General features: G+C 33.0%; 1 protein-coding gene across 2 annotated transcripts; it reads right to left on the reverse strand.

Annotated features, from left to right (window-relative positions):
* Positions 1 to 8843: 8843 nt before the first annotated feature.
* LOC113848875 (LRR receptor-like serine/threonine-protein kinase GSO1) lies at positions 8844 to 12911 on the reverse strand. 2 transcript variants are annotated; one of them, XM_027478250.1, is made up of 5 exons: positions 12102 to 12911; positions 10998 to 11258; positions 10684 to 10906; positions 10043 to 10602; positions 8844 to 9573 (listed from the first exon to the last, which is right to left on the reverse strand). In XM_027478250.1, exons 1-5 carry the CDS (start codon positions 12532 to 12534, stop codon positions 9089 to 9091), a joined length of 1962 nt encoding a protein of 653 aa, XP_027334051.1. In that variant the 5' UTR covers positions 12535 to 12911; the 3' UTR covers positions 8844 to 9088. The 2 variants fall into 2 exon arrangements, with proteins under 2 accessions (XP_027334051.1, XP_027334050.1); XM_027478249.1 differs by having other exon boundaries at positions 10043 to 10906.
* Between the last annotated feature and the right edge of the window lie 1324 nt (positions 12912 to 14235).

Consider the following 14235-nt stretch of genomic DNA (forward strand, 5'->3'; position numbering starts at 1 on the left):
ATTAGCGATGATAAGGGACTGCATCATTTCTTCTTTAGTATTTTAACCATTTAAAGTTATTGGTTTTCTTCATGACTTGGTTTCCTTTTTTCATTTTGGGAGATTATAGCCATAGGATAGGAGGTTGAAGTGACATGTCAAAGATTCGGAAGAGGCGTTTCTATTTGTTCCCCTTAGACTACTAGACAAAACAGATCTTGGTCATTATTTAGCGGTGAGAGGTTCGCTATGTTACTTGTTGTTCTTGCTCTGAAGATTTATCCACCTCAATAGGTGTTTTTCGTTGTCGCAGCGTTGGCCTCTTAGGTGTTCACTGCTTGGACAAGTGCTTCCTGACTTATTTTCTTAGTGTGACATTTTGGACCAAGATGAAAGTGCTTTATATGATGATATTTCATCTTATGGAAGACTAGTTAACAAGTTGTTGTACTTAACTATCGTTAGACTTGACATTATCGTGTTGGAATTTTCTATCAAACAATAATTGTGTCTAACTACATGTTATTATCCATATAGAATAAAAATTACAGCACAATCATAGATTTTCTTATAAACCCATACCTCAATTCATGATTAAAATAGAATGCATAAACGTACTTGAATTCGTCATTGGGAATAACGAAGGTTATAAAATTGATAACGAGTATTTGATCTTCCAACTGTAGAGCACCTTAGGTTTGCTTTTGAGTTTCTCTTCTGATGGAGATAAAGAGAGAAAGAACTGAAATTTTACGTATTGTAACTTGCTCTACAAATGAGGACATAACCCTTATATTGATAACTGTCATCAGTTAGCCCAAATTTGATCATTATAATTTGGCCTATCATTAAATTATACTATTACTAATGGTATCTACACAATTAGCCTTTCATGATATATATGTTCTTAGCCATAAACTTTATATTGATTAGACCACTTTAATATTTTGGCTAATAAAATAATGGACCTAACATATTTAATTATGTAATATATATATATATCCTTACAATCCTTATAAATGTGTTAGACTTTATGAGCTCAAAAATTGTCATTGCATGCCTTGAGCGTATTCCAAAAATTTTGTCCATTGATTACATCAACACATAGAACCAAAACAGTTTCCATTATATCAATCACAACTAAACCCATCAATGATCACTAATACTGATAGAATCAAATAACATAGACTCATCATGAAATGTGTAGCATGAAAATTATGTGAAAGTGACCTGTACATGTCTATTTTCAACTGGTCCTACTTTACTTCAATGAGATCATTTAATAACCTTAATCTACAAAGTGTAATAATTGAATAACAAACCTCATATATATCCAAAAGTCAATGTATGCATACATAAAATCAAATATAGAACATAAAATACATAAAAATGACTAACTCCCACTAAACCAAAGATTCCTCAAACTGTAAAACACCCATGTAAGCAACATGCTCATGAAAGACCTTGGGTGGAAGTCCCTTAGTAAGAGGATCTGCTATCATAGAGTTTGTCCCTAAGTGTTCTATGGAAATTTGTCCACTTTGTACCCTTTCCTTAACAACTAGGAACTTGATGTCAATGTGCTTTTACTTGGTCGAGCTCCTATTGTTGTTAGAATACAATACAACTGATTTGTTGTCACAATATAACTTAAGTGGTCTTTCAATTTCTTCTACAATTTGCAGCCCTGTGACAAAATTTCTCAGCCATATTCTATGATTTGATGCCTCATAGCATGCTACAAATTATGCTGGATAGTGGAGGAAGCAGTAAGGATTTGCTTAGCACTGCGCCAAGAAATCGCACCACCAGCTAACATGAAAATGTAACCTGAAGCGGATCTCAAACTATCTTGGCATCCTGCAAAATCTGAGTCAGAATATCCAGTGATCTCCAACTGGTCTGACCTCTTGTATGTGAGCATATAATTCTTTGTTTTCTTCAAATACCTCATAACCCTTTTGGCTGCTTTTCAATGCTCCATTCCTGGATTACTTAAATATCTGCCTAATACCCTAACTATGTATGCTATATCTGGACGCGTACATACTTGGGCATACATCAAACTCCCTACAACTGATGCATAGAAAATCTTCTACATTTTTTGAATTTCTAAATTTCCTTTTGAGCACTGTTTGAGACTGAACTTGTCTCCCTTAGCAACAAGGGTATACCCTGCTTTACATTCCTACATGCCAAATCTTTGAAGTACTTTTTTGATATAGTTTTTCTATGATAATCCAAGAGTACCCCAAGATCGATCTCGGTGTATCTGAATTCCTAATACAAAGGAGGCGCCACCAAGATCTTTCATTTCAAAGTTTATAAACAGAAATCTCTTGATTTCGTACAACATTCTAATATCATTAGTGGCAAGCAGTATGTCATCAACATATAAGACCAAGAAAGTATACTTACTCCCACTGAACTTTTGATACACACAATCATCAATAAGGTTCATCTTGAAACCAAATGAGAGAATAACTTGATGAAATTTGTGTTACCATTGACGAGATGCCTGTTTTAGTCCGTAAATGGATTTTGTCAGTTTGCAAACTATATTCTTTGGGTCTCTTGATATATAGTTTTCTGGTTGCATCATATAGATTGTCTCATCAATGTTGCCATTAAGAAACGCCGTCTTGACATCTATTTGATGGAGCTCCAAATCATAATGTGCGACAAGAGTCATGATTGTCCTAAAAGAGTCTTTCAATGAAATTGGAGAGAAAGTCTCTTTAAAGTCAATCCCTTCCTTTTGGGTATAGCCCTTCGCCACAAGACGAGCCTTATACCTCTTCACATTACCTTTGGAATCCCGTTTGGTCTTAAATATCCATTTGCAACCAATGGGTTTCACACCTTCTGGTAATGGGACAAGTTCCCAAACTTTATTATTTTTGCATGGACTTATACTTCTCATTCATTGCTTCAATCCACTTTTCAAAATTGGAATCTTGCATGGCTTGACGAAAGTTGACTGGGTCATCTTCCATCATACCATTATTTTCCTCATGTTCCTGAAGAAATACTATGTAATCATCCGGAATAACACTTCTTCTTTTTCTAGTGGATCTCCGCAAAGGTATTGGCTCATGATGCATAGGTTCTTGATGATTTTGAGTTTGTTCTTCATGAACAACCAAATCATCTTGAGTAAGAGATTCAATAACAATGTCTTGTGGAGGTTTCAAATTTGCTTTATCAAAAGCAACTGTTTGAATCGGTTCTGGAATTGTTATTGATTCTTCCTCTAAGACAAAGTCCCTAACCTTATTCTTCCCCCAAACTCAATATCCTCAAAGAACGTGACAGTTCCTGTTTCAAAAATTGTCTTTAGTGTGGGATCATAAAATTTATAGCCCTTGGTGATCTTTCAGAATAACCAATAAAGTAGCTGCTCACTGTTCGAGAGTCTAATTTCTTTTCATTCGGCTTATAAGGCCTTGCTTCAGCTGGACATCTCCACACATGAAATGTTTCAGACTAGGCTTTCGCCCAGTCCAAAGCTCATAAGGCATTTTGGTAACTGCCTTTGTTGGCACTCTATTTAGAATGTAAGTTGCAGTCTTTAGTGCCTCTCTCCGGAGTGACTCTGGCAAGGTAGAATGACAAGTCATGCTCCTTACCATATCCTTAAGAGTCATGTTTCGTCTTTCAGTCACACCATTCATGCTAGGTGACCCCAGCATGGTGTACTGTGGGACGATTCCACATTCCTCTAGGTACTTGGCAAAAGGCCCTGAACGTTGTTCACCTGAACCGTCATAACTGCCATAGTATTCACCACCACGATCAGATCTAACACTCTTGATTCTTTTGTTGAGTTGATTCTCAACTTCAACTTTAAATGTTTTGAACACATCCAGAGACTGTGACTTTTCATGTATAAGAAATAGGTATGCATATCTAGAGTAATCATCTATGAAAGATATAAAATATTGCTGACCATTCCAAGAAGGTGTAAGAAATTGCCCACAAATATCTGTATGTATCAACTTTAAGACGTCCATAGCTCTATACGCACCTAATTTCTTTGTTTTGGTCTGTTTACCTTTAACGCATTCAACACAAACATCAAAGTTTGTGAAGTCAATGGAATCCAAGATCCCATTTGACATAAGTTGTTCAACTCTATTTTTAGAGATGTGACCTAGGCGCCTGTGCCATAATGCTCCTGAGTTAATATTGTCAATTTTACGCTTAGTACCACATAATTTCGCATTAAAGGATTCACCATAGGAAGCTACAATATCAAGTAAATATAGATTATCATAAGCTAAAAGTGAATCAGTTCTAACAATATCTGAATTAAAAAACAACCTAACCATACGGTTTCTAAATTAACAGAAATAACCTAATTTATCCAAATAAGAAACTGAAACCAAATTTCGTCTAAACGACGTTACAACAAAAGTGTCTTTCAAATCCAAATAAAAACTAGTACACAATAATAATCTAAAATGCCCTATAGCTTCCACTTCCACCGATTTGCCATCTCCAACATATATCTATTTTTCAGAATCAATTGGCTTCTGATAGCTTAGGCAACCCTGCATTAAAACACTGATGTTAGTAGTAGCACCTGAATCTAACCACCAAGTGTTTCTAGGCACTAAAGTTAAATTGACCTTAGAATAGACTAAAATAAGAAACATATCTTTCCTTGCACGCCAAACATGATATTTGGTACATTTCTTCTTTACATGTCTACACTTAGTGCAAAAGAAACGGTTGTTACCCTGATTTTGTTTCTTTTGTGCTAGAACCTTAACAGTTTCATTCTTAAAGTCTTGTGTCATCTTTCTTTTGCCCTTGTCTTTAGAGCTACTCGCAAAATGGGCACTTTTTATCCTTTCTTGCTTCATTCTTTCCTCTTCTTGCACACAGTATGAAATGAGCTCATTAAGAGACCATTTCTCCTTCTGACAGTTATAAGAGATCTTAAACTGACTAAACTGTGAAGGTAGAGAAATCAACACTAAATGAATAAGCAAGTCTTCGGATAGCTCAAGCTTTTGTGCCCTTAATTTTGAAGTAATATTTGACATTCCCATAATGTATGCCCTTATATTTCCTTTGTCTTGATACTTCATGGAAATCAAGTTCTGAAGAAGAGTACTTGTTTCTGCCTTATCGCTTTTTGCAAAGCGCTTTTCAATTTCAGCAAGAAATTCTTTGGCACTTGTTATATCATCTGAAACAGTACCCATAAAGACCTCAGGAATGTTGCACTTAATGATCATAAGACTCATGCGATTTGAGTGATCTCACTTCTCATGAAGTTTTCTCTGTTCAGAGGTACTAGAATCTGTAAGAGAAGTGAGTTTCTCAATCCTTAATGCAAGGTCTAGATCCATGCAGCCAAGAACAATTTTCATGTTCTCTTTCCAGTCCTTAAAATTTGTACTATTAAGAACCAGAACTGAATTCAGATTAACAGATATAGAAGCAACAGCTGAAAAGAACAAAATAATTGTTCTTATTGTAATGCATTTAAATAATGGCATAATCCATCTCAAGATATCTAGTGCACCATTAATATCAAGTCTTTAGACAATGGTATTAATTGCTAGTGATATCCTTGTTGTAATGTTCAAACATTGATAATAAAAGCATATCAAATAACAGACCCATCTTTGGATATGATTTATCATTTACATGCAAAACCTCATAATTATCACACATTTAATATCACAGGTGCGTATGTAAACTAGTTAAATGGTAACTTTCCTTTGGGCCAATCACCACTCATATGAATAATTACACACATTAATATTTCTTATAAACAATCTACATAAGAGAAATGTTACTTTGGTGATTTTTTTTATTCAATTAGCTTATTTAAAATGTTAAACTTTTGTATAAAATATACAAATAATAACTAAAATTAGAATATTAATATACCAAATCCAAAAAAATATGTACTAAATTTGCCATCATGACGTAATATCAATAACTTGAATTCGTAACCAAATCCTTAATATACCAAATTCTCAAAAAAAATAAAAAATAAAAAAATACAATAATCAAACAACGTAATGTCATGCATCGCAATCAATAAAATCACAAACTAATATAATATTAATATAGAATTGGACTCTCGAACAGTGAAATTGCAATTCAAATTCAATAGGTCAAAAAATATGCCTTAAAAAAAATATGCATAAAAAAATATTCAATACGGCCTATAAGTCCGAATTTCAATATGCATAGAAAAATATGTCATGCATTGAAATTGCGATATTCAATATATGGACTATCATGGAAATCCAATCAAATCGAATCCATACGTCATATTCAAATTGAAGTATGACAGTGTTTGAATGAAACCTATCCCATCATTGAATTACAGTGCAAAAAAGAAACCCAAATGCACATCGTTACATTAAATATCAAACGGAAACCCAAATGCGTAGCTCTAACCATAAGATCAATTTGATAAATAATTATCACCATATATTACGACTCAGAATTATGAAAAATCAATAAATCTCAATTTGGAACCCTAATTTTAAAATTTCTAAAATTATACATAAATTAAGTATGAGTTGTTGTGATACTAATTGTTGGAATTTTCTATCAAACAATAATTATGCCTAACCACATATTATTATCCATATAGAATAAAAATTATAGCACAATCATAGATTTTCTTATAAACTCATACCCCAATTCATGATGAAAATAGAATGCGAAAGCATACTTAAATTCGCTATTGAGAATAATGAAAGTTATGAGATTGATGACGATTATTTGATCTTCCAAATGTATAGCACCTTAGGTTTGTTTTTGAGTTTCTCTTCTGATGAGAATAAAGAGAGAAAGAACTGAAATTTTACGTGTTGTAACTTGCTCTACAAATGGAGACCATAACCCTTGTCTTGATAATTGCCATCAGTTACCCTAAATTTGATAATTATAATTTGCCTCCTCATCAAATTATAATATCACTAATCATATATATACAATTAGCCTTTCATGATATATATGCCTTTAGCCATAAACTTTATATTGATTAGACCATTTTAATATTTTGACTAATAAAATAACGACCTTAACATATTTAATTATGCAATATATATATATATATATATATATATATATATATATATATATATATATATGACCCAAAATTGCTAACATACTCTTGTTGTACATCAATTGAGTCATTTTCTTTAACAACTAACAATGATACATTTTAAGGTTGCTCACTAGGTACTATATTACCCTAAAAGATGTCATGGCAAAGGCATTTTTTTTTTCTCTTGTAAGGTCTTTTTTATGTGTTTTGTTTTACCTTCCTTCACTGTATCTTTTTTTTTTTTCTTTCAACTACTACTATGACTACGTTCCTTTCTTTCACAACGTCTATTTTACCTTTTCCATTGCAGTACCCTTATTCTCCCTCTCTCTCTCTCCACAATTTTTGCATTCGTTTAACCAAAGATTTTATTTTTTCTCTCGAACATATCTTAACAAGTTCAAGTGCCTATTAACCTAAGTCTTATCCCTTAACCTGCTCTTTCTTTCTCTTTCCTATCAGACTTACCAAAAATTACTTTAAATCTAACATTTTTGCCAATTCACTCCACACTTCCTTAGACTCCTCTAAACCACTCAACCTCTCCTATCTATTTCAGACATTCATTGAAACCTTCAAACTAAAGGCTTAGATTTGGTGATTCATGTGAAAAAACTCAAAATAGAAAAATTTTGCAGCATGAATGTCATTGTAGCAGTGACCAAAGAAAAGGAAAAAGATGTCATAGAAGAAGATGAAACAAAATATGAGACGTGATTCTTATTATCCAAAACTTTTAAAAATCAGAAACAAAAATAAACTATTTTTAAAATATTCTAAAATCACATCATGCAATAAGGCAAATTCTAAGTAAGTTAATCATGTGTTAAAATGACTTTTGAATTAGCATTTTGTCAATTGAATTATTAATTTCAAAAGTATAATTTTCAATAATCATTTATGTAGTTAAAATTATGAAAAATTACATTTCTTTCTAGAAAAAAAGCTTAAATTAATTGAATTTTTTTAAAAAAATATACGTTTCTTTTTTTGTTTATGATATGGTCACTTTAAAACTTGATTTTATTTTTTATAAAAAAATCTTATTATTTATTTAGGACATTTTAACAAATCATAACTAATTTATTTGCAATTAATAGTAATAAATTATAAATTAAGTAATTACAAATTTTTTCAGTGTTCTTTTTTTATAATTTAATTTTTAAATGAAACTCTGTCAAACTTCTATGAAAAATCAATTGGTGTATCTTTCATACTTGTTTAAAATGTTAACGACTTGAAATGCACATTTTTTAAAATTCAAAAATATTAAATCTCACATAATTCAAAATTTAAGGTGTTTTTTAAGTAGAAAAATATTAAGGTGTTAATTTACAACTTTTAGGGATTATTTTGAAAAGAAAATGAGTCACATCATCGAATCTGTGAAATTTTAACTAAAAATTAACAGGATAATTTTTCTACAAATATTCAAAACTTTAAGAGTTAAAATATAACCTTTTAAAGCTTAAAAATAAAATCGTGAATAACTGAAAACCTAAAATGCTGATTTGTATTTTACTCTAATTAATTAGAGATTGGGAACCCATCAAGCTAATGTCAAACCCAAGCTTACTCCTGAGCCCGCTTCCAACCTGGAAGCAACCGGGCTAATCTTAATTGAGCTACTTGGAACTCCTTCTTTTTTTTTTTCTCTTAATCCATTGTTGCAATAATAAATTATTTGTGGGAAAAATATCCCAATGATAAAAGAATACCCCTAAAAAAATATCAGACAAAAAAAAAAAGTATTCAATAATAAATCATGATTTATGCTAAAGATTATTAATTTATTCATTATCTACAGCTACCTTTGGAAGCCTTTCGATTTAACGATTTACAATAAAGGAAAATCCTTCAACACTATCAACCATGCCAAATAAACAAGAAAGGATTTCATTTAGATTTACAATTATTTGGCAATGGATAAAGTTATGACTATGCCAATGAAAATGCAAGTCATGGATGGAGCCTGAATGTTAGGAAATGTTTCAATATCTCATTATACACTTAGAAAGTAGTAGATCATGAGGAATGAGCAGAAAACATGCTCAGCTCTTGAATCACCTCCACCATTGTTGGCCTTTGTTCAGGAAGCTCATGGGTGCACAACATTGCAAGTTTTGAAAGAATAGCTGCTTCAGATTTAGAATATACCCCCTTCATATTTGAGTCAATAAAATCTTCAAATCTGGAAGATTGAACTGCCATACGGATTGAACCCCCAATCAGTGTCTTTCCAGATAGAACTTGAAGAACAATTACCCCAAATGCATATATGTCACTCTTCTCAGTAAAGCGTCCAGTAGTAACATATTCAGGAGCTAGGTATCCCATGGCAGCACTTACTTTAAGAGCTGAGAAAACAACATCATCTGCAAGAACCTTAGGGAGGCCAGCATCCATGATTAAGGGGTTAAACTGATCATCAAGAACTACTTTTTCAACTGAAATATTTTGGTGTACTATTGTCGGTTTGCTTGCTTCATTGCTGTGCAGATATCCAATACCTGGTCATAAAGGAATGGTCAATATCAAACACAAAGAATCAATAAATCTTTTCTCTTATTGAGTAAACTTTTAGATAAGTATTTATAAGATAAGAAATAAAAAAATAAAATGAATAAAACTTTTTTCTCAAGTTAACAATAACTTATACTACTCAAGTTTTTAAAAAGTTAAATGAGAGAGTCTCTAACAAAGTAGAGAAGCATAGGTTGATTTTAACTTATGTGAGGGATTTAATTCACTATACTTCCTTATTGTTATATCCTATACGTACTTATTGAAAGGTTTATCCAAAAAGGTGAAGTAGTATCTCATGCATGCTCACTCTTGATTTGCACCAAGGTCCATTCTGCATAATGATTATTGGTGGAACCTTTTTATATATTTCTTTTGTGATTCATTTGAAGAAAGGAACAATTTCAGATGATCCATAAATTGCTGAGAGAATACCGGGAGTCAGAAAGAACTAACCTTTTGCAATGCCCCTGATGATAGAAACCCTCTTGAACCACTCAAGCACATGGTCACTTCCATCTTCTTTGTCAAGATATTGAGAGACATTTCCCCTGGTGGCAAATTCATAGATAAAAAACCATTCACCTCTACTTCTTGAGCAACAGAAACCTCTCATCTTAACAATGTTTTCATGTCTCAATGAGGTTAGTAGTCTCAACCCCTCTAAAAATTCAGCTTGCTCGGTTTTGCAGCATGTCATGCTAATGCTTCGAATAGCCACAAGAGAACCGTCTCTGAGAACTCCCTTATAGACTGCTGAGAATTTGCTCTTACCCAATAAATTGGCCTCGGATAGGTACTGTGTTGCTGATTCAATCTCATCAACGTTAAATCTAAAATGGTTTAAGTATTCACTGGCATTTTGACCATCAATCGATGAATCCCAACCATTATAATAATACTCATGATTAACAAGTGGAGATGGACTTCTGTATAACTCTTTAGGCTTGTCAGGACTAAGTTGGCCTTCAGAAGAATCTGATGTATTCCTTATTCTCTGCCTTTGGCGGCGATATCTAAAAAATATGAAAAGTCCGGAACCTATGAATGTGATGATGGTAGTTATAGCACTTGCTACAATGACAGTATGAAGAAACCTTCTTGATTTTGAGCAATGGGTCTGGTTACAATGCAATTGGGTATTTCCAGGCTCTGGGAAAAATTTTGGAGGATTAGTTTCTATGGATACATTTGAAGTACCAGTAATCTGCCCAACATCATAGACTTTATCTTTGTGGCAAGCTGTCAAAGTAGAAAACCCAACTCCACAAAGACCTGGGTTGTTTGAACCTTGGAATCCTTCCCTTAATCTACTCAATGCTTCATTATCATTTTTAAAACATTAATCAGTTTAGTCCAAATGCACGAAACAGGAGAATTTTGTTGTAAAGAAAGAAGGATAGAGGCTTACCAGAAGGAACAATCCCTGAAAGAGAATTGTTTTGAATATCTAGGATTTCCAAGTTTGCAATATCAGCTAGTGTTGCCGGGACCACGCCATTGAAGTTGTTAAAGCTCAAATTTAGCCTCGTTAGCTTCTCCAAGTTCCCCAAGCTTAGAGGAATTTGACCAGTTAACTTGTTATGCTGCAAAGCAACAGTATCAAGCTGTTTCAACGAACCCATCTGCTCAGGTATTTTCCCCACTAGCTGGTTATAGCCTAACTGCAGCACTGAAAGTATAAATAACAAGGGAACTTGGGTTAACATACAGAACTCAAACTTTGTTTAATCCATCAAATTTGATGACAAGGAGAGTTTGGCTCATTAAAAATCAATTACAAGAGGCCTATTTGGTTTCATTCCATGAAGGACGCGTGACATGTGACAGTTCCGAGTGTCATTCATTTTTAACCCAAGTGGGCTTAATAATCACAAACATATGACAATTATCATACCAATATTCCACATGCCCACGGAATGCACAAGTACATTTACTGTTCTGGTCAGTTTTTTATCTCTCCCCTTTATGAAACACATTATATATGTAGTAGTTCCATGAGAAGAACTGGGGTAAAATGGAGAAAATTATCTAAATTATACTAGGAAGCTGGAATAACCCGCATCCATATCATAATACTTTTCCACACGACTTAACTAACGTATTGCACCTTTGGATTCACGTTTAAATGTCTAATGATCCACATTTACTTCGATTCTACTAGTTGTAAGTTTTGCTTTGAATTCACTCAAAGTTGAATCCAAGCACACATGTAGTGTTTAACAGATAATTCATATAATTTAAATCAATTTAAAGCAATTTTTCCGTTTGAAGATCTTCAACTCAATATAAATAATCCAATGAATCCATGGAGCTAAGATTATTAAGTATTGAAGCTTCTACCCTTCTTTTTCTGTAGTCAATTTCAATCATGAGTGTACCCAAATTGTACGGCTTGACTCTAGAATTTAGATATATTCTCCATCTACATGAATTTAAACAAAACCAGTACAGATAACATGATACATTAAACTTAAGGATGAACTACAATAAAACTGTACACCAAGTTACTAACCTTGAAGGCTAGTCATGTTCCCGATATCTGGAGGAATGGTTCCAGATAGATTATTCATGTTTAGATAGAGATCAACCAATTCATTGAGATTTGAAATCTCTCTGGGTATCTCCCCAAAGAGATGGTTGTAATGTAAGTATAAACCTGACAAGCATTTAAGTTCAGCCACAGCTAGAGAGATGTGGCCAGAAAGACCCCTTCCTGGTAATGATATATTAGCCACTTTGTTGTCCTCATTGCACACAACCCCCAGGAACGAACCACTGCATGGATCACCATCACTGATCCACGAGCCAAGGATCTTCTCTTCTGGGTCCAGAGAGGATTTCAGGTCTATCAAAGCTCTCAGCTCTGCATTTCCACGAACCACCTGTTGTGGAGTGGAAAGAGCAACCAATAGAATCAGAGGAAGGAGAAGATGAAGAGAACTCATATCCAATTTTGAAGAGAAAATTTTCAAAAACTAAGCTGAAAGAGAGACACCCATGTGAGCTTTTGTCTCAAAGATTCTGACTTTGATCTTAGTTTTGGTTTTGGTTTTGGGTTGCACTCGAACACGTTGTTGGTCAATGGTCACCCTGCATGACTTTGTTAGTCTCTGTTTCTGGACTTTTTGTCTAAGATTTTGAATGTGGCAGTTTGTGCTTGTGCACGGAGAATGAAGAAAGGAAGAAAGAAGAGAAGCATTTTCAAAGAGGGAGCATAGTTAATTAATTAACTTTGTTAGTCGCTGACAGATAAGTTTGTTCACATTGCATCTCCTTGGGGAGATGAGAGTCGGCGAGGATGGCTGCCACTGGTTTGGAAAACATTTTCTGCACTAGAAAATTAAACGCAAAATAATGATATGGGTAGTGTGTGGACCAACTTGGTTTGACAATGTGGTTTCAACTTTCAATTTGGCTATAAAAAATGAAATACAGTGCTATAATGCTTAGTAGTTACTAATTTTCTCCCTATAAGATTGGTTAAGTTGCCTTTATTTTATTTTAAGGCTCTGCATTACTGTTTCTTGATCTTGGATTCTTTTTACAATGTAAACAATTTCGGCTCATAAAGAAAGGAGGCTTTAGTATGTTTTAATTTGAGAATAAGGGTAAAAGCTTCTCCCCAAGATTATATGGATGGAAGATTTAAGTTCTTGGGATTTTACAAGCTTTTCATTACTCATTAATATTTTTAAGTACAAAACAATAATAAAAAAGTTAAAAGTTAATATATATTTTTTATTTTAGAGACAAATATTTAAATCATATAATTTTGAAAATTAACTTAATTTACTTGTGAAATATTACTAGGACAAATTTATCTCGTTTTCTCTGCACAATTTGATTTTGTTTGTGTTTGGACCATATAATTCGTTGCACAATTTAATTGTATGAAAAACAGTTCGATAAATTTTCTAGGAATGAATTCCCTTATTATTACGCAAGAGAAACATAGGGATGATGTGTGAAAAAGGACCAAAACGAAGCATTGGGACGATGTGTGTGAAAAAGGACCTCAACTCAGATGATGGTCCTTTAGGACGCATAGTTTGGATCATTAAATTTTTTGAACTTGAAAAAGCTTGGGGCCCGCACCCATTATTGTCATGTGTGAGAGCACCCTTTTCAATGCTCTCCACTTTACCGAACGCCATTTCTGCTTTATGAATATGCTTTGTTTATAATGGAAACAAAAATATAAATAACTTTGATTTATATATATTTTAAGTAAATACTAACTGAAATATAATGTGTTTTATAAGAAAAGTTTTTTATTTAAATAATGCTGTTAGAACATTGGTTAACAAAAATTATGTTTTAATACTATCTATAATTATTTAATGTTTTTATTTTTATGATATTAAACTACCTATTAATTTATCATTTTTCATTTTTATTCTTCTCTTTTAGTAAGTATAACACCTCTTTCCTTGTCTACTAAATATTATTCCAAGAAAAAGGTAATAACGACATTTCCATCTTGTTTTTGTTTGTTTCTGGGAGAAGAGACATTGGCTGTGCTTAAGTCAAGACTATATAAAAATGATGCCACCGTTCATAATCTCGCCACCATTCTCGATGATTAAGAATTGAGATCAGAAAGCACAACTAACTCTAAGAAAATTAAGATCCATTTTGTCTTTTAA

Source organism: Abrus precatorius, unplaced genomic scaffold (genome assembly GCF_003935025.1).
Source record: "Abrus precatorius isolate BTA unplaced genomic scaffold, Abrus_2018 Scaffold9, whole genome shotgun sequence".
NCBI lineage: Eukaryota > Viridiplantae > Streptophyta > Magnoliopsida > Fabales > Fabaceae > Abrus > Abrus precatorius.

Coding starts and splice junctions, on each gene's coding strand:
- LOC113848875 (XM_027478249.1), bottom strand. CDS start 12,534: ATGAGTTCTCTTCATCTTCTCCTTCCTCTGATTCTATTGGTTGCTCTT. Junction 10,907..10,997: donor TTCAGGGATTGTTCCTTCTG/GTAAGCCTCTAT, acceptor ATGATAATGAAG/CATTGAGTAGATTAAGGGAA. Junction 9,574..10,042: donor CATCAGGGGCATTGCAAAAG/GTTAGTTCTTTC, acceptor CTTTATGACCAG/GTATTGGATATCTGCACAGC.